Below are 24,794 nucleotides of genomic sequence, written 5' to 3' on the forward strand. Positions count from 1 at the left end.
CCAATCTCTACCCCTTTCTAACAAAGAGCTCAGTGCCGGGGCTGACAGAGGCCTGACAGAGGAATAAAGCAAAGGAACAGACGAGAAAAACACCACTCCAATCACTCTATTGTGACTGCCGTGGCAGCCATCGAGTGATTGGGTAATTACCACGCCAATCACACAGAGGTCAAAGCAGAGAGGGCACCGGCAGGAGGGGCGGGTGTGGAGGGAAAGTGAACCGGTGGGGTTTTAACAGGTGTAATTTCAGTAGTGTTTTCAACCCCGGAGATTATACAGTCAGGGAAGGAATATGTGCCTTAGAGAGAGATGACCTTGGAAGGTGGGTTGAATGGAAGCAGGAGAGGGGGTGCATGAGGGAGATGGACAAAAAACAGGGCAGTGATTGAGCCGGAACGTGACGCCAGCTCTTAGGCAATCGCACTTAATTGGAATGAAGAGCGACAATATTATTCATCAAGCGGGAGTCAAGAGCCAATTCGAACACACGCTGGATGATTGCGCAATGCACTTGAGCGAGTGAGTGAGAGAGAGGATTTGGACAGCGTTTCATTTGTGAGAAACCAAGCTATCCCACAGTCAATGCTGCAATTCAAAATTTTAAATTTGTTTTGCGATTTTTGTTGCAAATTACTGATTGTGAATCACACGCTTATGGCATTTCTTATTCAATGCAAAATAAATACGAGCCCCAAAAAGTAACAGTTAAAAATGTATGATTTTTTTTTTTTATTAGATAAACACATCTGTAAACAAGTAAAGCTGGAGTGCACTTTTCAAAACTGATCAACTTGCTACTTGATATTTTGTTATATAATAAAAAGACATTCATAAAGTGTTGCTTTTGAGGACATTGCATATGTAAGAGATAATCCATGGCTAGCTGTGCAATAAACGATTTTAATGCATGAAGTGGAGGCTTATCTCATTTATGCCATTTTCATTTGCAAGCATTGACAACTTAAAGCTGTTATTTATGTTTGAAGTGCAATATTTGATCAGAAGGGTAAAAATTGTGGGGGTTTTGTCAGTCATGGCTCATTAGATCTAGCATTCTGCCTGCTTTAAATCAGACACAGAGATGAAGTAGTGCAGTAAGATTACATATATTTGAGTAAATTAATTATAGTATTTATTTATATATATATAGAGAGAGAGAGAGAGAGAAATGAGAGATGTGTGTGAAATAACGGCGTCTCTTCAGTGTCTCTAAGCTATCAGTTTAATTACTTCAAAAACAGCAATATTAACCCCTCGTTGTAAAAACATAAATGTAGCGATTCAGTAGCAAAGCCATTTTATTAAAAGTCACGTGTCAGCATTGATAAGTATCTGTGCTCCTGAAAGTTTCTGTGTGCGCAGCATGATCTTCCATCTCAAGTGATGTGTGTTTGTGTGTGTGTGTGTGTGTGTGTCAATGAAAACAGCGCATTAATATAGAATGGTGCACCTTACAGCAAATTAGAATAGAGTATTATTCAGACAAACCACGGTGTAAATAGGGAAAATGTAAAGTCACATCATCATTATGACAAAAACAGACATGAAGCTGGTTTTTCCATTTTGACAAGCTGACTGTATATTAACCTGTGTATTGCATGTCTACTTATCAAATAAATAATAATCAGTTGAATTACTTCAAAATGTGAGAAAAAAAGCTGATTATACAGTACAGTTCTGCAGTCATTTAACAAACATAAGTGACCACTTTAACTTATTAACTGTAAATAGTTCTGACTTTAGATTAGGTCATGGAAAATGGGAAAATGTCATTAAGTGCTTTAAACCAGTATTCAGTATTAAGTGTACCTTAAAAAATTATATATATATGATTATATATATATTATATCTATATATATATCTGTGATGAGTAGGTTTTAGTGGTAGAGTTAGAGTAATATACAGTTTGCATAGTATAAAAATCATTATGCCTATGGAGAGTTCCCATAATCAACACATGCCAACAGGTATATGTGTGTGCTTTTAATGTATTTGGAAACATTTTAAGGAACACTGAATACGAAAGCAATTAATGTCTAAGAAAGGTTGGTTTAAAGCACTTAATTAACATTTTCTCATTTTCCGTGACCTAATCTAAAGTGAGAACTATTTACTCCCAATAACCAATAAAAAAATCCTTTACTACGAGCTAATTAAACAATAACAACTGTGTTAATTACAGTGACAATGAATAAAGACCTCACTATTAACAATGTAGAGGCTACAACATATTAATGCAGAGACTACAATATATTAACTTATATACAATATTCCTACAATATATTTATATATATATAAAATTGCTATTTAAAATGTCTAAACTCAGCAGAACTTCTAAATGGTTCTGTTTACCAACAAGGCCTGATGGAAGCAGAAATTCCTTGAACTACATTTATTTACAATGCCACTTGAATATGATGTGACACAGATGTTACGCTTCCCAGCCCCCCAAAGCATAGCCGGCATAAAACCAGAAGACTTCTTCACAATTTCCATCAATATGAGATGAGTCGCCCACAACGGCAATTACCCCACCCCCTCCCTCAAAACCCAACCCCCCTTCTCCATCCTCGCCTAACTAAGCCCCCCAAAAAAGAATTAACCATGTTGAAGGCTTCATAATTTCCCCGGATACAATTTAGCTGTCAGTGGCGCTCAGGCTTACTGCAACATGTTCCTCTTAATGTCACTAACTTTGCATGTCAAGCACTTTCCAGCCAATTAAGTTGAAGGAGAATAAAAAAGCGAATGCGAGTGCTTTGCGCGAGGAACCTGAAGGATTAGACAAGAAAGCTAATTTCATCCACCCCTCTTCTGAACCTCCTCTTCTCGTGACACTCTCCCTACATCCCTGACTCCCATCTCTTTTGTTACCGAGATTGGCACCCATGTTATCACCCTTTCCACTTTCAAAAGAGAACGACTGCTTTTATATTTCCTTTTTCCTTTACATTGAAGTGTGTGTGCTTGTGTTGGTAGTTAGGGAGGGTTAATGCTCAGTGGTTTGACTCAAATACACTGATCAAACAAAACAGGATTCGGCAATGATTTCTGAAAGTAAACGGTCCCAATTAAAACTTTTCAACAATTCAAAAACTGCCCATCCTCAATATTTATGCAAGTGACACAGTTTATAACAAACATCCGATAGCCTTCGTCATCCTCTCCCTCTTTATGGAGTTCCTGTCCCTCAAAGACATCCCTTCCACAAAAAAAGTTCTGGCAATTCCCTTTGTTAGGCTCATTAGAGATGGAGGATACGGATTGGGAGCGGCGGCTGCTGTTGTCGTGGAGACGGGCTGACGGCTGTCAGAGTTAATCCCATAGAGAAGTGTTCATTAAGTCATTACAGTTGACATGCTGACGAGACACTGACACACACCGCTTTGTCCTCTTTAGCGCAGCCCAGACCAAAGAGGAGACAGAGATGAGTGGAGAGAGATGGATGAGGGCAGAACGGAGAGAACGTTCTATCATTCTAGAGATGATAAAAGAGTCGTCTACAGAAGGGGTGTGAGGCATTTTAGGTCGAAGGCCTGATTGGACAAAATGTCACCTCAATGCGTTTTTTTTTTTTTTTTTTGGTGTATTCATGGTGTGTATGCACAACACATGCTTTTCTGAAGCTAATAAAGTCCTGATTCAACTTCATGCTGCTTTACTCACCAAAATTTGGATAAAACATAAGGAATTTACTAGTAAAATAATTTACCAACATCCTTTGACTACATCCAAATGCAAAATTAAGCAGATATTAATCAAACAACAATACTGCTAAAAAAAAAAGCACTAACTGCTAACTACCTTTAATAAGTAATCTTAACTGAACAATTGCAGAGTGAGGGGAAAATATTGTATAAAAATAAAAATAAATCAAGCATTAAAGAATAAGCCAAAACACCATCATTGCTAAATTAGTACTAATATACCATACATCTAATAATCATGTTTAATCGACCAAGAAGTATTCTAAATATGATAAATACAATCCAGAGTTGTTACTGTTAAAACTAAACTAAAATTAAAAATAGTTTTCAGTAACTGAAACAACATATATATTTATTTAATATGTATGCGTGCGTGCATGTCTATCTATCTATCTATCTATCTATCTACACATACACATATACACACACACACACACACACACACACACACACACACACACACACACACACACACACACACCCCCCCCCAAAAAAAAGGACAGAAAAAGGAAAATACTTAAGGACTGGATTATTATTGCTGTGATTATGATGTTTTTAGCATGTTATATGTTTGGCAACAGTTCTTTCAACAAGATCTTAATGCACCTCTTGATGGAAATAATGTTGTGATGTTATTTCCATCAAGAGATGCATCAATTTTTGGTCAAGATCTTGTATTGACAATGCAAGAGGTGAGCACTCTGTAAAGTCTTCTCCAGCACATCCCAAAGACTTTCAGTGAAATTAAGGTCTGGACTCAAAGGTGCAAATTCATGTAAGAAAATTATTCTTCATGCTCTCTGAACCATTATTTCACAATTTTAACCCTGGTGAATCTTGACTTTGACATCCTGGAATATGGCCATGATGTGTCTTCCTAAATGGTTGTTTAAGAAATGAAAAGCTACACACTCCATCAATTAGGGTTAGAAGAACTATTCCCAAACATATAACATGCTAGACACATAATAATCACAGCAATGATGATCTAATCATAGACTATTGAGTATTTCCCTATTTAAATCCAAACAGATTCAAAATGATGTCACACACCTCAGAACTCCACACACATTTATGAAGTTCTATATCATTCGCCCTCTGCATTTTTATTTTATATTTTAGCTAATTTCACGACACTTCAAGCCACCATGAACCACAGAGTAACATTTTACCATGTTTAAATCCATTCTGCAGAATCAGAATTTAGCCATTTTCCCACTTCACAAGCATGAATACATTTAATATTTTCCTAGGAATCATTATCAAATATGTCAAATTAAATATTAATAGTTTAAAAAAAAAAAAAAAAAAAAAAAAAAAAAAGGATCTCATCAGGGCCTGGGCCTTTCATCTGGGTCATTATTCTTTTTGTCTCCAACCAAAATATTCAGAGTAGCTTGTATACAATATGACATTAAACCAGACAGGTACTACAGAGTTCCTCACGAAGGCCGTATCCAAACAGGCCTGGCTGCTGTGAACTCTGAGATGGCTCTCCTCCACTGGGATGTGTGGCTGCCAGTCAGAGCGTGTGTGTGTGTGTGTGTGTGTGTGTGTGTGACATGACGTGAACGTTCATGGTTTATCAGAGTCTCTGCTGAGAGTCGCTCTGATCTCTCCGTATCTGCTCCTTAATGAACCTGAGCTAAATTGGAAACCTTATCGCACACAAGGCAGCAATTAAAGCATGCACGTGCCAGTGTGGTTGCGGCACTCAAGTGACAGAAAAACAAACAGTCTCTGAGGGGCACAGAGGAAACCTGAATGTGTATGTGTGTGTTGACTATAGAGCTATCAGTGAAGGTGTATTGCCAACCTCAATATTCCACAGTGGGGAGGGAGAAAGGCACTTACGCAGTGCACCGCATGGCCCAGGAAAATCCAGTAATTAGCACAGGGTGCATAATTAACATGCAAATTAGTTGATCTGCTTAAAAGCCGCTCTTACAAATAGACCTGAACGAATGGGGGGCGGAACAGAGGGGCCCAACTTGTGGAAGTTAATTCCTTTTCCCCTCATGCTGCATTTTGCTATAAGGTAATGACAGATTATATGAAATGAACAGTGAGACGACAAGCTTAGGGAGGAGCGGAACTCTGCCCTTTACAATCTAACATTGTTATTAATGTTTGTTTTCAGATTACATTCATGTTGTTTCCAAACTCGCTACTTAGAGAGGTCATACCATAATTTTTGGACTGAGACCTCTAATAAATATTAGTAAAGGTTTCTTGCAACAAAACAGTCAGAATTTAGTTATACATCACTTGCCCTATGTTTTCTGACTTCTGAGTACATGACATCTTTGAATGTGAAATGAATTACAGCATATTTACAGGCTGCGGTTTCGCTGTTGAGGCCAGTAGTTTGTGCAGACCTATTTTTTTGATAACAGACTCTGAATTAATTGAAGTCTGAATTACATTGTTAAAGGTTCACAAAACAATCTGCACTGAAATGTGCTGCTAAAACTGTTAAGGTCAAACTTGACCTTCTCAATGGTTTCAACATCTGCATATACCTTTTGCATTCCCGGGTCAGTTATGACCCAGTGGAACTTAAGCTTATTAAACATTATTTATTTAATCATTTTCAATTAAAACCACATTGTATCTGATCAGTTTCTCTTAGCAACATGTGAATATGCAAATATTTAAATGTTTTTTTATAGTTACCATGTTATTACCATGTTTTTACTACATTAACTGCTAACTTGTTAATTAAAAAATTGATATTCTTGACATTTCCAATGGATTTTTTTGTGTTTGTGTTGTTGTTTTTTAAAATAAAAAAGTTGGTTTCACTTTATTTTGTGGTGTCCTTGCACAAATACGGCTTGGTTTAGTTGCTTGTAATAACGTCCTGTATAATTTACTGTTATTACTATACTCATTTTGTGCCTCTTCTGCTTCAATACTGACCCAAATGCAAAAGGAGGGTTAAACAGCAGCCTTGTTAAAAAGAAATGTCAGGCATTCTGGGATCCTTCAGAAAATGTGCAGAGCTGTAGGTGCTACACATACAAGAACAGCATCAACGTTTGGCAAGATTTTCAGTATACTGAGTTTACTTACCTCTGCAGATAGCAAGTAATGAGGGGTGAGCAGAGGTTATTGGATGGTTTGGCCAGGCCCAAGGTGAAGATGGTCTCCTGGAGGCGTCGAATAGTGTCGGCTTCTCCTTTCATTGCAGCTGTGTTCATCGTGAGGGTGAACAAACTGATCGTGCTGTCCCTTAATGACACATCTTTTTCCTTCATCTCCTTCAGCATGTCTATCGCCTCTGCATGACGCCACAAGAGAGAGAGAAAGATAGATTAGCAAAAACATCAGACATTTTGACTAGTTAATCAACAATCGAACTTTGCACATCACTGCTTGAAACTTCTACACAATGCAACTAGTGATATATGGTATGTAACCGCTATATGTAGTGGCTGCTTGGTACTCAGGGCGCAGTTTACTAAACTGCAAGTTCATACAAAGGTTTAACCGTCTCGTTGACTGTTTCATAGACTTGTGGAGATTATTTGTATATCTGTGCGCTTTGCCGTCCCCTGATGGGCCAGCGCCAGACGAGAGAGTGTGAGAGAGAGAGCGAGAGAGGGGAAGAGGTGATAAAAGCCCCCTTAGATAATTTCATGTGGGGAAAACAAACCGCTATTAAAACAACATTTTACACCCAGCGGGGATGCAAATGCTGCCGTATAATGCCAATTCGCCGCTAATTACTACTTGCATTTCTAAACGAGACTACAATTACAGAGGCCCCCACAATAGTAGGCTTTTTTTTCACGGTTCCCTGCAAAAGCATGCCGGGAAATTATAGGTGTGCGGCGAGTGCCCGGCGTGAACTCGGCGGGCTCTGGTCGTGGATACGCTGCAGCTCCGCTGCCGTAATGGAGGCTTTTTACTGGGCGATGCTCCCATCTGGCAGAGGGGCGAGGGTCCACCTCCACAGCTGCTCTGTCACCAAGCCAGATAATTAAGATGTGTTTACGCGCTGTTTAGAGGCTAGCTAATGGGCTGATACCGATAGGGCCTGTTTGCACTGGCGATACTAATCATCTAGAACCGAGAGGGAGCGAAAGAGAGAGAATGAGGATACCATCATCACAGCTGTGTGAATATGAGAGTCTGTGTTGGCCACAGGCAGTCAGACAAACTTCCAAATTCCCATGACTCAAAGCAGCACTGCTGTTCATCTCCATTTTTTCACAGTACTTAAAGATATAGTGATAGTTTCTGTGCCATTAGCGCATTGCAAAAATAATGACAGTTTCTTGAACACATCTTCCATTTGTTAATAAACAGATAGTCCTGCCAAAACTCACTTTATTGGATGAGCAATTGTCGGGATACTCAAACAGAGCAATGTTTTAATTCCACCACACAGTATTTACACTTCTTGGGAAACTACAAATTAAATTACAATTTAATCTGCATAAATTTCATCTGCTTTTGTTCTACGAGTAATTTTTGTCCCAACTGCATCACCAAAAATAATTGCAATATTGACTGTGTCCAAACAAGTTTCTTAAACACTGCCCATCTGCCATTGGTCAAACAAACAGATAGAGTCAATGTTGCTATGTCAGGCTGCAATTCTACTCTACAGTTAAAGAGTTTGGGTGAGATATCTAGATTTTAGTAATATAATCGAAAATATTTAAAATTAAAACAGTTAATGACTGTTTTAATGATGAAAACAGTTATTTAAATGTATTTTTGATCATATAAACGCAGCCTTGAGACTTTGTTCAAAAACAACAGTGTAATGAAGTCACAGAGAGCGCAGAGGGAAAACAACCTACAAATGCCTACTTATATTTGCATACTGTTTTCAGTAGGAAAAACCATTTAGGGAAAAGAAAAAAAAAAACTCTCTCCTTTACCCAACGAGTATTCCTACAGTGTTTTGACAATAACAAGGACCTCAAGTATGGAGAGTAACAGCATGCATATGGAAATATATGATGTAGGTCGACCTACAACAACACAGTTCACTTCAGTCTCCACACACGTGCACACACACACTCAAACAGACAGCCAGCTTGTTTTAGCCCACAAATTCCAATCTGTCACTTCATCACCCTGCAATTTTTGTCCTGTTGTTATGCAAATCCAACGCAGCGCTCCATACTGTCAGAAAAAGTGATGAGCCAAAAGGAACAGTGAAGCGGGGAACAGGAGGTTCAGCAGGGTCATGCTGAGTTTTTAAGAGGCTGCTTTTGTATGATAAAGCTCCGTTCACTTATCTACTCAGTCACGCTGTTATTAGGGCACAGATCTCATCCTTTACTGCTTTTTTAATTTTTGAGGATTGTTTTATCAAGATCCCAGCAGTCAGCCCATTTAAATAGAGGCTTGTCATTTAAGAAGCGCTCTTGTCTAAAAAGTGCCACATGTTATGTGTTAACAGCTGGATATGAATTGAAGCAATGGAGGTTAAGTGGATCGCCGGAGGGCGTCGTGACAGCGATACCCACGAGGGGATTAGAACTAACAACCTCTTGATTCTTGGGCCGTCGCTCTAAGCACTCAACCATGTACTTTCCTTATAGCCCAGGGCTTTAACAAGCATTGTTGTACAGCAGCTCACTGATGGAGGGCAACGTTTAAGCCATATAAAAGGAGGCTATGTGCTAAAGCTGGATGAAAGTCATGCAGAGAGGGCTGCATTTGCCTTAATGTACCTCCCAGAGTTCAACTGAAGTACTCGCCAATTAAAAACACTTTTTTGGGGTCTTCTATTCATTTTTTCTATAGAAAAAAAAATGGACTCTTACATTCAAAATGAACCATTCAAGACAGACCTAAAATGAGCACAGAGGTTAAGCGATGATATGAGTCAGTCTTGAGTCAGGGTAATTACTTCTTTATGAAAAAAAAAAAATTAATTACTGTTGAAATATTATATTACCTATAATCATGGGGCAAAATCCACCCAACAAAGGAATGACCACCCACTCCCATATCCAAAAGCTTGTAAATTAATTAGATCCATTAAACTATTACAACTATTTAACTATACATTTATTTTTCGAACATTTTGAAACATTAAAAAGTTAGATAAATTCTACTAGATGCACACAAATATATTTATATATATATTTAGTGCTGTCACTTAATCATGATTAATTGCATCTAACATAAGTTTGTTTACATAATATGTTTGTATATATTATTATTATATAGGTGTGTGTGTGTATGTGTATATATATATATATATATATATATATATATATATATATATATATATATATATATATATTATATTTTTTTTTTTTTTTTTTTTTTTTTTTTTTTTTTTTTAAATGGGGTGTGACGAGATCTCGTGCCACGAGAAATGTGACAAGATTTCTCGTCGAGGTGAAAAGCTGTCTCATGAGTGCTCTTGCCATGGCAGAGTGCGTTTTGCTTTTTATAGAAATAAAAACCATTTAATTCAGTTGGATAACAGTCACCGTCGCTACCTATTCACAGAGTACACGCAATCGCAAAAGTGAAAGTAAACAAGCGCGCATTCATGTGCGATTTAAATACCCCGCATTTTTAAAGAAGCTCTCGCATTATGAAAGCTATATCAGGCTGGGCTGTGTAGTTGTAACCATCTCTCAGCTCTGTATCATGCTTGAAGAAATAAATGGTCTCTATTTGCACTTTGAATATTAAGAGAGTACTTTGATTATGGTTGCACGTCACTTATTGTTTGCACTAAATAAGACTAAGATAAAACTGTTATTCATTTTTATGGTTACACTTTAAAATAAGGTTAACTTACTTTAGTTATAAACTAAGAAAGAACAATACGTCTACAGCATTTATTAATCTTAATGTTAATTTCAACATTTAGTAATACATTATTAAAATTAAAAGTTGTATTTATTAACATTAATTAACGCACTGTGAACTAACATGAACTAACAATGAATGACTATTTTTATTAACTAACATTAACAAAGATTAATATATAATGTAGCAAATGTATTGATCATTGTTAGTTCATGTTAGTTAATATATTAATGTTACATAATGAACTTTATTGTAAAGTGTTACCATTTTTTATATTCTATTTTTATTTCTATGATCAATTTGTGGAAAGGAGTTCAGTTAGGAGGTCAAAGTTGTAGAAGCTCATAAATCTTGTTCAGTAAGGCCTGAAGATACTCATATGAAATCATACAGGAGAGAAGCCAGTTAGTTGAGTTTGTGACAAAACCTTTTACAGTGCTTCAGTATTGTTGTCTTTTACTGCGGATTATAATTCATAATCAGAAAGCAGAACTGAAATGACATTCATTACAAGATGATTAGTTAATGCACCTGCAGACTATTTTTAGTCATGTATTTCGTCATTGAAGATTTCTTAAAAATACTGTGTAAAAAAAAGTCTTGTTTATCAAAGAGTTCAAGATGAGATTTCTGAAGTAGTAATCAGTCACTGTTGCATTATATTGGAATCAATCATGAGTGTTGAGTCCATCAAGCACTTCAAATGAGAAGCTCAATGTGTATGATGTGTGAGAAACTTTAAATGAAAACGCTGCCAATGTATAGTGTTTCAAAACAATTACTTATCCTGCCTTAGAAGGTAGCTGCCTATAAGCAGTAAGCATAGAGCCTAAGAAATAGCATAAAATTATAAGCAGAATAGGGTGGAAATGTCACTGCTCAATGTGACAATGCACATGCGCTAGGTCACTGCTCTGAGGTGCGTAAACTTTTGCACAATACAAGAACTTGTTGATGATTGTGTCCTGAGGCTACGGATGAACAAGCAAGACAGACTTCTGAGTTGCAAATGAAGCCCTTAGACCACTCTCTGGTCATACAGAGCACAGTTCACACATCGCTGGACCACAAACAGCAACCGAGCTGAACCGAGCTTCAGCCATATAAGAAAGCTCTGTGATGGCAGACAGCTCAAATTCTTCCTATCTGACAGAACCACTAATCAAACCCAATCAGCTGTTGGTGGTAAATGGGCCCGAATGGACGACTAGCAGCGGAGCATCCCGGCCCACTGTCTGATACCACACACACTGAGGTAAACAAATATCACACAGCCCATTAGTCCTCCGGCTCATTCTGTGGCCTTCTGCCAGCCCGTGAACCGGCAACAGCGTTTTACGAACTCTGTAACAAATGTGAGGACACGAGGGGGGAAAAAAGACGCAGGAAGGAACAACAGGCAGGGAAAAGGTTTCAAACAAAAACAAGGCCATTAAAAGCTGGGGCAGCCGGTGCGCTACGGTGCCACGAGTCATGATCTTCAAGCGGATCGGGTTGCGGCGGTGATGCGGGCAAGCTGGGGCGCTGAGGTGTGTTAATGTGAATGACAAGCTCCGAGCGCACACCGGCGGGCTAATGGCCAGCGGCTCGCTCTGATGGACACACATATACACACACACACACACACACTTCCCTCATCACACACTTTCGCCTGAATTCACATGCAAATGTGCGTGTGTGTGAAATACTCAAGCACTTTCCCCGACATGATATGCCATTAGTATCAGGACGGATTTCGGTAATTCTGTTAAAGTGCAGCCGGTCCTGTAATTTTCCCTCGCTCGGTGACAGGATGAGTCCGAGCGAGAGGGAGGGGGCAGCCAAAGAGTGACACGCATCGTGAAAAGAGAGACAGAGCGTGTATTTTCACCATCACTGTGTGCACAAAGCAAAGAGGAAACACTTTTATTGTAATTGCGTCTTACATGAGCATGGAGAAATCCACCGTGGAATTCAGATAATGGCTGATTAATGTCCCCTTGTGGATAGACAGGTGTCTCGGACCTCACTCTCGCACGCAGAAGCACTCGCACCAAGTATGATTCAGAGCGGCGCCTTTACGAATCTAATTAAGCAAGTGGCAAGCTTTTGATAGCAACGTGATAAGTAATACAAAATTCTCATTTGTACCTTGACATCCTAAGTGGTTTAAAATGTGAGGCAAGGCACACCTAATGTGACGGCCCACATTATTTGTGTCAAACTAAACTAAATTATTTCATTAATCCGAGATATTGAAAATAAGAGGGCATCTACAATTATTTCAATAGGGACCAAAGCTTTTACACGGACGTAGACGCGGCCACTAACCTTCCAGCTTGCCATGTTTGGATAGCACTCGGACCAAGGCCACATACTTCTGAGCATCCAGCGCTACCTCCGAGTCCTTGCGAGCTCTGAAAAGCCAAAGAAGACAGTAAACATAGGCTGACAAATGTGAATTTTCAAGTCCTTTTCTTTGTGCTGTGAATGTTTTAAATTCAAAGCGATAGTTCACTTTAAAAATGAAATTGTCATTATTTGCTCACCTCATGTTGTTCCAAAATGCATATGACTATTTCATTCATGGAAGAAAAAAGGTGATATATTTAAGAGCATCCTGGCCACTTTAAAGTAAATCAGGATTGTGCTGTTAAGCTCCAAAATGAACAAAAAGCACCATAAAAGTGGTTAAACTGACTGATATAAAATATACTATAGCAGTTCTGTTAAAAAAAAAAAAAAAAAAACTCACTGATCATCTTGACATTCACTATAGCTCTACTTGGCAACTTAATGAGAGCTTATTAGGGACATGAATGTAAACAAATTTTTCTATGGAGCCAGATCTTAATAAATCGGTTGATGCAGTTCACCAAACTGGTCTGAATGAACAGTACAAATCTAAATGATTCAGCTCAAGTTCAACTGACTCAATGATCTAGTTGCAGCGGTTCAAGTTGGCATGAAACAGAGGTCCTGTTTACAGCTGGTATTAAAATGCATTTGGTCAGTCGGATTGCAGGTAGACATAGCAGTTTACACCTGGTGTTTTAATCCATCTTTTTTTGTCCACTTTCAACCACTTCTGTCCTGATTTCTTAAATGGGCTTTCGATCTAGTGGACAAAATGACACTATGAAAGCAATCCGGTCGAATGCATTTTCGACTACCTCTGGAAGCGATCGAAAGTGGACAAGCTCAAAACTTTTCAGAAGGTTTACACCTGTATTTAACGTTGTCCACTTGTGATCTGATCGATCAAAACCTTAATACCAGGGCCAGAAATTAGGATTGTCTTTCCTTCCCTATTGTGATGTAAATCTGAGTGATATAGATTCTCAAAAAAGAAAAAAAAAAAGGAGGGAGTGACTAGGGAATGTCCATAGGGATCGTAGAAAGTGGGCGTGAAAACTAAATGGAAGATTGTTTCATGCGAGTGACAGGTTGCTGGAGGAGAGGTATTATAGTCCTGTTCTCGCACCAGTGCACACATCAGAGAAGAGATGTCGTTGTGAAAGGGAGGGGACGTTAACGACGTTAATAAAGAGCATTTTGTTTTTTTTTTTTAAATAATTATGTACATAGATTAATCAACCCTGTAAAGGATGAAGCGGCTTGGAGAATGGATAGCTGGATTGATAAATCATCTATAATAAACAATGCAATATTCCATAAAACAATAAGAATTGTGAATTTTATGGAGATTTTAACAGCTCATTGAATGGGAAAATTATCAGTGAACAACAATGTAAATTAAAGGATTGGTCCAATTTCAAATAAAATTTTCCTGATAATTTCCTCACCCCCATGTCATCCAAGATATCCATGTCTTTCTTTCTTCAGTCGAAAAGAAATTAAGGTTTTTGATGAAAACATTCCAGGATTATTCTCCTTATAGTGGACTTCAATGGCCTCCAAACGGTTGAAGGTCAAAATTACAGTTTCAGTGCAGCTTCAAAGAGCTTTAAACGATACCAGACGAGGAATAAGGGTCTTATCTAGCGAAACGATCGGCCATTTTTCGGAAAAAATACAACTGTATATGCTTTATAAACACAAATGATCGCCTTGCACGTGCTTCCGCTTTTGGAATAGTTCACCAAAGATGTTTGTATGATGATGTGTACATCAAACTTACAATTCCCTTTTTAGTTTGAGGGCTTCCTCAGCATTGTCATGGCGACAGCACAGGTTGATGAGCATGGCATATGCAGCAGGAGTCATATCCGCTTCATACTCATATTTAAGCTCCAGAGCTTGATCCAGTTTCTGACGAAAGAGCCAAAGTTGTGGGAAAAAAAATAAATAAATAAAATACACATACATACACATATATATATATATATATATATATATATATATATATATATATATATATATATATATATATATATATATATATATATATATATATATATACATATATACACACACACACACACATACACACACACACACACACACACACACAAACTAGTGTGTTTATGATTAAGATAACAAATTTGCAATATCAAGCAGCATATGGACTGTTTTGTACAGTTAAAATAACTGGCTAACACAGGAAGTAAAAAATGACAAAGCCCACTCTTACATCAAAAATAAGGCACATAATTGGTTAATTTTATATAAGTTGACCACTATAAATGACTATAGAAACCAATCAGACCAGAACACTAACAAATCCCATAAGTATTTATAAAGAGAACAGCCCTCACCTCCTCTGTACACAGGATAGCTATCATTTTTTTGAGGGTGGAACTGGCGGGCTTGCCCTCAGCTTTCAGCTCTGCCAGGGTCTTCTCCAAGAACGAATATCTCCCCTCCAAACCCTGACACAAACATGAGGATATTTGACTGACACAGCTCACCTGATGCATTGAACACATGTCGGTTAAAAAAAAAAAAAAAAAAGACAAAAACTTACTCTAAGCAGAGGCACATCAGTCGCCAATCCATTTTCCTTTTTATCCACAAGAGCAAGGACATCCTGAAAGAAAAATTATGACCTGCTCTATTAACGGTACCATAACTATAAACCTGAATAAAACAATCAAAACCAGATTTGTAAAGTTTTTGAAGAAAATATTAGTGGTGTTTGCCCTTGCAATATTAGAAACATTATACTTCAAAACACCATTTATTATAAAATACCTTGACGAGCTCTGGAACATGGTAGGACTCCAAAATATTCCTGATTCCTCTGAAGATATTCAGTGAGATGTTGACATTCTAAGAAAAGCAAAGAACTTATTGACACCAAATAAACACTCATCAAAATAAATAAAGAATGAACTAAATTGGCACAGGAAAGCAACGTTATTTTAAAATGACCTTTAACTTTGCTTCAGTGCTTCCATATGTATGCATGCATGTTATTCTTCTGACCGCTAAAGTCTTTTACATGTTAAATTTAATAGTAAATAATCAAAAGTGTAGATGTGGAATTAAATATTTCATGTTCTTCATGTTTTGTTTTGTTTTTTTAGGTAGGTTTTTTTTTTTTTTGCAAGCCAAATGCTCAGTGTACTAGCTTAGCATAGCACTAATTGATTAGCCTGCTAGCTTAGCCTATACCCTCAATGGTATGTTTTTATACACTACCATTCAAGTTTTGGTTTAGTTTTTAAAAGAAGTATCTTATGCTAACCAAGGTTGCATTTATTTGATTAAAACATAAAATTGTGAAATATTATTGCAATTTCAAATAACTGCTTTCTATTTAAATATATTTTAGAATGCATTTAATTCATGAGGAAGTTTAATTTAATTCATGGCCAAGTTAAATTTTTAGCAGCCATTACTCCAGTCTTCAGTGTTCTGATATTTGCTCAAGAAACATTTCTTATTATCAATGTTAAAAACAGATGTGATGCATTTTTGTGGAAACCATGATTCTTTTTTTTTTTTTTTTTTTTTTTCAGAATTCTTTGATGAACAAAGTTGAAAAGAACAGCATTTATTTTAAACAAATCTTTTTTTAATGTTATAAAAAAGTCTTATTGACCCCAAAATTTTGAATGCTAGTGTACATATTATAATATTTTTTGTCGGATCATGAGGCATTATGAACGGCTACCCCCTGGGGTCCTAGACAGACTTGATTTAACAGGCAGACCAAACTGTTAATGACACTATGCTTGTGTGTTTGCAACTGTACCATGTTCTTGAGCAGGCTGAAGTACTCCCTAAGCTTCTCTTCTTTGGATTGCACCTCCCCCTCGTTCATTGAATCAATCAGGTTGTAAAGGAAGTAGGCCACATTTTCTGCAAAAGGAGAAAGGAGCCAATTTGACACTTCTTGCTTTTCATAAATAAACTAATAGTCAAATAAAATCACAAAAAGAGCTTCTGTAGGACCATAACAACAAAAATATTGCAATCCAGCAAATAAGCTCTTAAACTGTACTGTGTATTGTGCTGGCACAGGCAGCTTTGCTCCAGACTTGAGTGAAGTCTGTTTTAACAAGTGGCTGGCAGCTGACAGCCTCGCGTACACGTTTGCGTTGTGCATCGTGATGGGATGAGACAGAGAGACCGTCTCCATCGCTCCCACCTGCTCGGACACCAGCATGGAGGCCTGCTCCAGTGCAGCGAGACGACAGACACTCGCAGAAGCTCTGTTAACTCAGCACAGAGTCAGCAGGCAGACAGCACTCACACAAACATGCACACAGCTATTTTCAGACTGCTTCACACACACACACTTATTGCAAAGTACGGCTATCAGGATAAACTCCATCACTGCCAGAAACCCTACAGACGCACACACACGATACTATCAGTGAAACCAGCTCAGAGGACATATAGGCATAGAAATTTACTAGTGCAGTGTTTTCCAACCTCTTTGTCTTATACTATATATCGACGCAGCACCAGGACTGGTATTATACTGGCTATTAGCGAGGATTATCATGAATGTTATGGCAATTTAAAATATGAGTAAATAAAAAAATGTAAGAGAAAGTCATTTATGCAGCATATAAACAGAAACAATTTTATTATGCCATGTTTTACTTTAAGCTACTGTAAATACCATTTTTAAATGTTAAATAAGTATATTTAACATTTAAATATGCATGAATAAGATTAATAAGATTTTGAAGAATATGGATAACCAAACAGTTGACGGATCCCATTGACTTCCATAGTATAGAAAAAATCCTATGGAAGTCAATAGGGCCCATCAACTGTTTGGTTACCCATATTCTTTAAAATATCTTCTTTTGTGTTCAGCAAAAGAAAGAAATTCATACAGGTTTGAAACAACTTGAGGGTGAGTAAATGATGACAGAATTTTCATTTTAGAGTGAACTGTCCCTTTAAGGGGTATCAAAAAAACAAAAATAAAAAAAAAACAGTACAAACAAGCAACATACCAGAAGATTCAGGGTCAGCATGATTGAACCGGGCATCTTTATAGAGAAGCTCTGTGATCTGCAACAGCACATGAAGAGGTTACTTAAAAAAAAGGTTCTATTCATTTGTTTTCCATCATCTTTCTCAAAATCTATAAGTTTCACTCTTACCTTTGCCATGATCTCCACATCATGAAACCTGTAGGGGGCAGTAGAGGATCAGAGATGACACACATTCAGACATGGATAAAACATTTCAAGTGCAACTTTGAAACAGAATATTTCAAATCTAACATCTGCCAGACAGTGATTTCAAGATCAAGTATACATTTGGTGTGACAGGGCTTCATTTGACCAGTGAGAACATAAAGCAGGGGTCCCACACCTTTTGACCAATCAATCTTTTTACAACTTCTGTCCATGATTGTTTCAGCAGTTACCCATTAAATGCATAAGGAAAACAGTTATATAGAGACTTCACTCAAAATATTTTATAGCCAAGCATAACTAGAAAATAATTACATAGATTTTAAATAAAGAAACTGTATAAATAGGCAAAAAAAAGCTGAAAGGTCATAGAACGCCCATGCCAAATACCGAAAAAGGTGGCAGATAAAAAAAAAAGATTTTACAAAAAATACTTTTAAGGGACAAATGCAAAGACGTTTTCGATTCACATCGTCAGTGTTTTAACAGAACAGCACACGTGAGTCTATTTATATAAAAAAAAGGTTTTACCGTATTACATCCAATAAATTTACTTTTTTGTAATTGTACTTTTTTTTTCCACAGTCTGCTATACTTATGAATATTAGTATACATATAGTTTTTATGCTATTGAAATATATGTAGTTTTTTAAGTTTTTTTTTTTAGGTTTATGTATTTTTTATATGTAACATTGAGTTTACTTTATTGGATGTAATACGGTAAAAAAAATATTGAAATAAAATCAGGTGTGCTATTGTCTGTCATGACACTGATGACGATGTGAATCGAAAACACATTTGGCCTCTAAATAAAGTATTTTTTTTTGTAAGAAATCTATTATGTGTGATACATTTTTTATGTTTTTGAAAAGTCTCTTAGGCTCACCAAGGCTGCATTTATATGATCAATTATTACAATTTAAAATAACTTTTGTATTTTATTTCATTTACTGTGATGGCAAAGCTGAATTTTCAGCATCAATATTAAAGTCTTCAGTGTCACACGATCCTTTAGAAATCATTCTTATATGCTGATTTGCTGCTCGAAAAAACATTTCCCATTATATTGAAAATAGTTGTGCTGAATATTTTTGTGGAAACTGTGATGCATTTTTTTTCAGTATTCTTTGATGAATAGAACAGCATTAAAAGACCATTCATTTGAAACAGACATTTTCTGTAACATTCTAAATGTCTTCACTGTCACTTTTGATCAATTTAATGCATCCTTGATAGATAAAAGTATACATTTCTTTATTAAAAAAAAAAATAATAATAATAATAAAATGTTACTGACCCTAAATTTTGAATGGTAGTATACATTTCAAGATCATAACATGTTTTGTTTTGAATACATAACATTATACTCATCATAATTTAATATCATTATAATATATTTATAGTATATCCTATGGATCTTAAATAGCTCTAAAAACTCTTTCTAGAGCCTCAGTGGTCACATATATGCAAATGCACATACATTATTAAATCAAGATGCAGTGCTGGTAGGCAATGTTGACGGCAGAAAGCATAGAGACGAGGAAGAAAAAAGATTCAACATTGTTTAATGATTAAATTATCTAGTGACCTTGACTATTACAAGAGCAGGTCGCTAAGGAGACAGGGCCCCGACAACCCCCTCTACCCTTCTGACAACCCCAATTACAAACCTGACATCCATCGCTGCCGGCAACCTCCCTGCTCCTCTTTCACATCTAAATGCTTTGCTAAATACAGAGGACAGCAGCATCTGCTGCCCTATGGCCTCTGTGTTCAAATCTGAGTTAAAAACTGAGCTGGTCCTTAACTATTGTGCATGATGGGATTGATTTTAGATCTAAGCTGAGTGAGTGCACTAAGTGATACCATAAGAAAATGATGTGATAAATAAAATACCATGACAGGTTTATGAGTACGTGTTAGCAATGAGGTGATCGTCCGAGGGAATTAGCCAAAAAACAAACGCTGACAGCTATGTTGACGGGTAAAATGCCAATGAGAGCACTTGCATGTCGCCATCAGTGGCAGTCAGGATAGTTAGTAGTCCTTCAGCATTGGACAGAGAGGCATCAGAAGCAAAACAACAAAAAAGGACAAACTCTATTTGCATTCTTCCCATGCTGTAATTGGGCTAGAGATGACTGCGTCCATATGCATGAGATGACGAATGAATGTCTGTCTAGCCAGAACATTTTACTTCGGGGCACACACACACACACACGTTTTTTTAGTTACTTACCCTCTGAATCCAGAGATCAGACTGGATCTGAAAGCACTGAGGTCAATGGCTGGCAGAGCAGGTGAAGACACTGTAAGAGTGAGAATATGAGTGAACATCATGAAAACAGAAACATTTCACTTCATCTTTTTTTTTTTTTTTTTTTTTTTTTACATTGTAACTAAAGCTATTCTTTAAACTGCAATGCATGATGATTCTTTAGAGATTTGGACCCTACAGAAATTGAATAATCAATTGTAAAATAACACTGCATAGTCTTCACTGTTTAAATTAAATATAATTAATCTGTGTTAAAACTACAAAAGCGATTTTTCTCTTTGTCTTTTGTTGTTTGATTAACATTTAAGATACAGAAAGCAGTAGGAGCTTCTGTCATTTTAGGAGCGAATGCACGACGCAGATCCAAAATACTGTTATACATCCGGTTTTCTTTTTCAGTTGTTTCATTCACCTAAGCCATAATAATTTGTGTTTACAAAGATAGGCGATCTTTTAAGTGCATTTTAACAATTTTTTTGCATGTATGTGTCCGTTTAGGCACAAATTGATGCGGAAGAGAACAGCATGCGGTGTTCACGTGCATTTGTGTGTGTGTGTGTGTGTGTGTGTGTGTGTGTGTGTGTGTGTGCACATAGAACAGCTGCATGTGCAGAATTGAGTTCCATTTCGCATCTCTGTGCGCTCAAATGGTTTAAAAATCGCTTGAATGTTTAAACTGACAGGACCTAAAACACGTTGAAACGATAAACTTTCAATGTATGATGGTCAAACTTTGCAGTTAATCAGAGAATCTCGTTTTGAACCAAGGTGGCTGGTCCGCACGGATTAACGATCCCTATACTAAACATCACACATCCTGTGATGTGACTACCGCAGATGCGCACATCTCGATTTCGATGCAAAAACGATATATCGTGCAGCCCTAATATCAGTGCATGTGTGTGTATATGGGTCAATGACGTGACGGGTCATTTTTTTTGTCCAAAGGCCTTCATAATAATAAAAAACATTAAAAAATAAACAAATAAATAAATAAAAAACATTTATTTTTTATTCAGGCATGATTTTATAACATTAAATATCAACATAGTTGATGGTATTAAAATTATTTGTAGAAGTCGTCGCTTTGTTATGAGAAAGAATGTCCTGAATTTCATTGATGTCATTTGGAGTAACCAATATAAAGGGACCATTTTGGAACAAGTCATGTGGTCAATATCATGTGACAGGATGTGACATCATTCAGACACCTACAAAGGACCACATGGTCATGAAGCAAAGTAACTAACTCTCTTAACTACTTGAAAAAATTGTGTTTTCACTTGCTCATACGCATGTCCCGAAACATCAGGTCATTCAGTACAACCGCTATAAAACATGGAAAATGTTGTATTATTTTAAAAACTTGTACTAAATATAAAATGTTTGATTGTCCTTTTGCTAGCTAGCTTGCTAGATATCAGCCTGTTAGCATTGTTTGAAAATAATGTCATTCGGTATAACCAAAAGGTGTAATTTGGTAAAACCGAAATTTTTGTTAAACTGAAATGACTTTTTTGGTGACAAATTTTGTCCATCTTGTGATAAATGGCAAAAGCAGTGTGAACTGATTATAAAAAAAAATACATAATCTTATTGTTAACACTTAAAACTTCAAAATGAATTATATCTCCATTATATTTGACACTTTTAAAAACCTTATTTGTTAATGACCTATATTATGTTCCGGACCCCGATTTGGTTCCATCCGGACTGTGAGACAACAGCTGCACCATTTGTACATTGCGTGAGCAGCGTATCAAAACAACAGAGCTGTACACACCACAAGCACTCAGTAATGATCTTTTGGCGCTATGTCCTTTAATATTTTTATCAAGCTCTAAATGCACTTCTTTTAAGCCCTTTCTGTGCGAATTGCTTCTCTCCTCCACTAAAGATGTAAAGCGCCACATTACTGATAAAAAGAGATCTTCATTCAGATGATGCAGATATTTTGCAACAGTAGCGCAGACATGGTGGTGAATGGCAAAGAGATTGATACTTTCATTAAAACATGACTCCAGTTATTCAACTATACCAAGCTTGTGAGAAATTAGTGATGTGGCGCTTTTACATAAGAACGCTTTTGTCAACATTTAGAATTATTATTTCAGCATGTTAAGAACATTTCATAATAAACAATGTTCTAATTGGGAAAATTATTTAGAGATGTCATAATTTCTGACACAGATGGGAAAGTACTACAGCTGTCCACATATCTGTCCACATTTAAATGTATAACTACTCCAAGAAAGTAATGTCCAAACCTCTGCTGGGAAGGAAATACAGAGACTGAACCTCTTGGAACTTTAACTGAACACTTCTGACTTAAAAGGCCAAATGGGGACGCAGCTGCTTGGTAGTGAGTGTGCATGTTTGAGTGGCTATGTATCCAAGTCCTGATGGGCAGCAATTAGTCTCCAAGTGATGAACGCTATCATACATAGTACATCTAAAATAAAATCTCTACAGAGTTGTGTCTGTGAGAGAACATATGTGTGTGTGTGTGCGCGTGTATAGATGTGAGGAAAATGTACAGAGAGTGGTTGAGAGAAAAGAAGAGAGGTCAATTTTCATAGAAGCTAATGCTTACTCAGAGAGAGCAGTCCTACGAAGTTTCCACGTGCTGCTTCGGTTCGTAATTCTGCCGCAATCATGCTATCTGTGTCCATGTCAATACCGGCCTCCTGCAATTATCAACCCAAGTTAGAGTGTTTCAGAACAGTCACAACAAACCATACGCATATCCAGTATAATTACCTTAAAAGAAGTGCGGGCACTGTTCACTGATGGGAAAGACGGCAGGATATAGTTACTAAAAGTATCAACGTCTGCTGGGACGTCTAGATCTTGCATGCCTCTCAGAGCTTCCATAATACCTGAAAGGAAACAAAAAGGGATGTATTCAGACATGTGCACCTTAAAATGTAATTCAAGGACATAAAAGAGTTGCTTCTGCACCAAAGTAAGTTCAAGCACGGATAGTCTCAGCTTCAGACGTCACGCCCACAGACCAGAGGCCAAACCCCCTCATGGAAAAAGAAAGCCGTTGTGTTTACAGCTGATCAATATCAACTAAATGCTGGATTTTCAAAGTATGTGAATTTCAGGGCATAAACTCTTTAAAATACATCCAAAAGTTTTACACGCCAGCCTGCTATTGTAAGGACATCAACTTCACATTTTCATGCCCTATCAAAACCGCTGTGATTGGTTGCTCCTCTAGGGCGATCCTTGGCCAACGAAAGCTGCTATGGAGTCCAGACCTTCTGCCGTCAGTCAGTTATGGCCATGCAAGACTAAAGGATGGATGACTGCATGTCTATGGAGCCATATTATGGCCCCTTAATTCTCAATAATACCTAAAAAGTGACAAATAGGACATCCTATGGTCTTTTCAGGCATATAATAAAAGAAGGAAAACCTGTTTTACCCCCATTCAATATGACTATACAACAATATTAATAACAATATTTTTGGTATTATTATCAAAAAACAAGTATTTAATCACCGCAGGTAATTTTATTGTTTTGTCTATTCTTTTAATTGTGTATTATTCTATTGTGCAGCACATTGGTCAACCCAGGTTGTGTTTAATGGTGCTATATAAATAAAATTGACATTCACATTGATTAATGAACGATTCTCTTTACAAATTTGGGATGATGGTTTGTGCATGTTTTGTCATAGATTCAGCAAATTCAGCATTTCTTCCTCAGAGCAGTTCATGTGGGTCATACTTCTCAGGTCAGAAAGTATGGACAAAAAAAGTCCCATTATGGTCTTGTGGACCATGATTATTGTTTGTTCAGTCCAACCATAAACATGTCCCAAACACAACAAATTCAAGCAACGACACTGGCTGTATGTAAAGGGTTAAATATTTGAAATATGATTTCTAAGGAAATGAGCAAGATTCTTTCCTATTATGTGGGAGAAAAATAAGCACAAGCTTTCTTTTCATAAGGACAGGACTAATGCTATACTGGTTAAATCATGTTGCTGGCTATACCAGCAACATGATTTAAAGCCCAAGGCTGTTTACAATTCACTCAACCAGATTTTAATCAGAAAGCAGTAATAAAAAAAGAATATATATATAAAAAAAAAAAAAAAGAAATAAAATACTTGGATAATTAGAATTTCATCACATTTGTCTTCCTATGGCATGGCCTGGAGGAACACCCCCTTAATGCAGAGGATTCAGGCCTGTACCCGGCTCTCCAGCAGGGCCCTTCACTCCTGCCTAAAGCACCACATGCATATGGAATAGTCTCTCGACCTACTCGGGCAAACGTTTGTGTGTGTGGGAACACGTGAACCAGCGATTTCTGTTCTGTTTACTCTTCACCTTGGTCCTTAGCACTCTGTATCGCAATGCTCAGGGGACACCTACACACCTGAATAAAAGATAAGAGCTGCTTTTATCTGCCATTAAAACCTGCATCTGGCGCCAGGAGCGGACGACCA

At 37.1% G+C, this 24,794-nt stretch overlaps 1 protein-coding gene across 1 annotated transcript in view; it reads right to left on the bottom strand.

Moving 5' to 3' along the window:
- The window catches only part of lrpprc (leucine-rich pentatricopeptide repeat containing), a 64,963-nt gene that overhangs the window by 29,112 nt on the left and 11,057 nt on the right, over window positions 1–24,794 (bottom strand). Inside the window, exons 12-23 of the mRNA XM_048204599.1 lie at window positions 23,085–23,203; window positions 22,918–23,011; window positions 20,286–20,355; window positions 18,011–18,038; window positions 17,861–17,918; window positions 16,642–16,748; window positions 15,636–15,713; window positions 15,409–15,471; window positions 15,200–15,313; window positions 14,623–14,753; window positions 12,813–12,898; window positions 6,783–6,990 (exon numbers count right to left, since the gene is read on the bottom strand). Of these exons, the coding sequence (XP_048060556.1) occupies window positions 6,783–6,990; window positions 12,813–12,898; window positions 14,623–14,753; window positions 15,200–15,313; window positions 15,409–15,471; window positions 15,636–15,713; window positions 16,642–16,748; window positions 17,861–17,918; window positions 18,011–18,038; window positions 20,286–20,355; window positions 22,918–23,011; window positions 23,085–23,203 (1,156 nt within the window). The remainder of the gene's footprint in view (window positions 1–6,782; window positions 6,991–12,812; window positions 12,899–14,622; window positions 14,754–15,199; window positions 15,314–15,408; window positions 15,472–15,635; window positions 15,714–16,641; window positions 16,749–17,860; window positions 17,919–18,010; window positions 18,039–20,285; window positions 20,356–22,917; window positions 23,012–23,084; window positions 23,204–24,794) is intronic.

The sequence above is a fragment of the Megalobrama amblycephala genome, linkage group LG10 (assembly GCF_018812025.1).
Source record: "Megalobrama amblycephala isolate DHTTF-2021 linkage group LG10, ASM1881202v1, whole genome shotgun sequence".
In the NCBI taxonomy this organism is placed as follows: Eukaryota; Metazoa; Chordata; class Actinopteri; order Cypriniformes; family Xenocyprididae; genus Megalobrama; species Megalobrama amblycephala.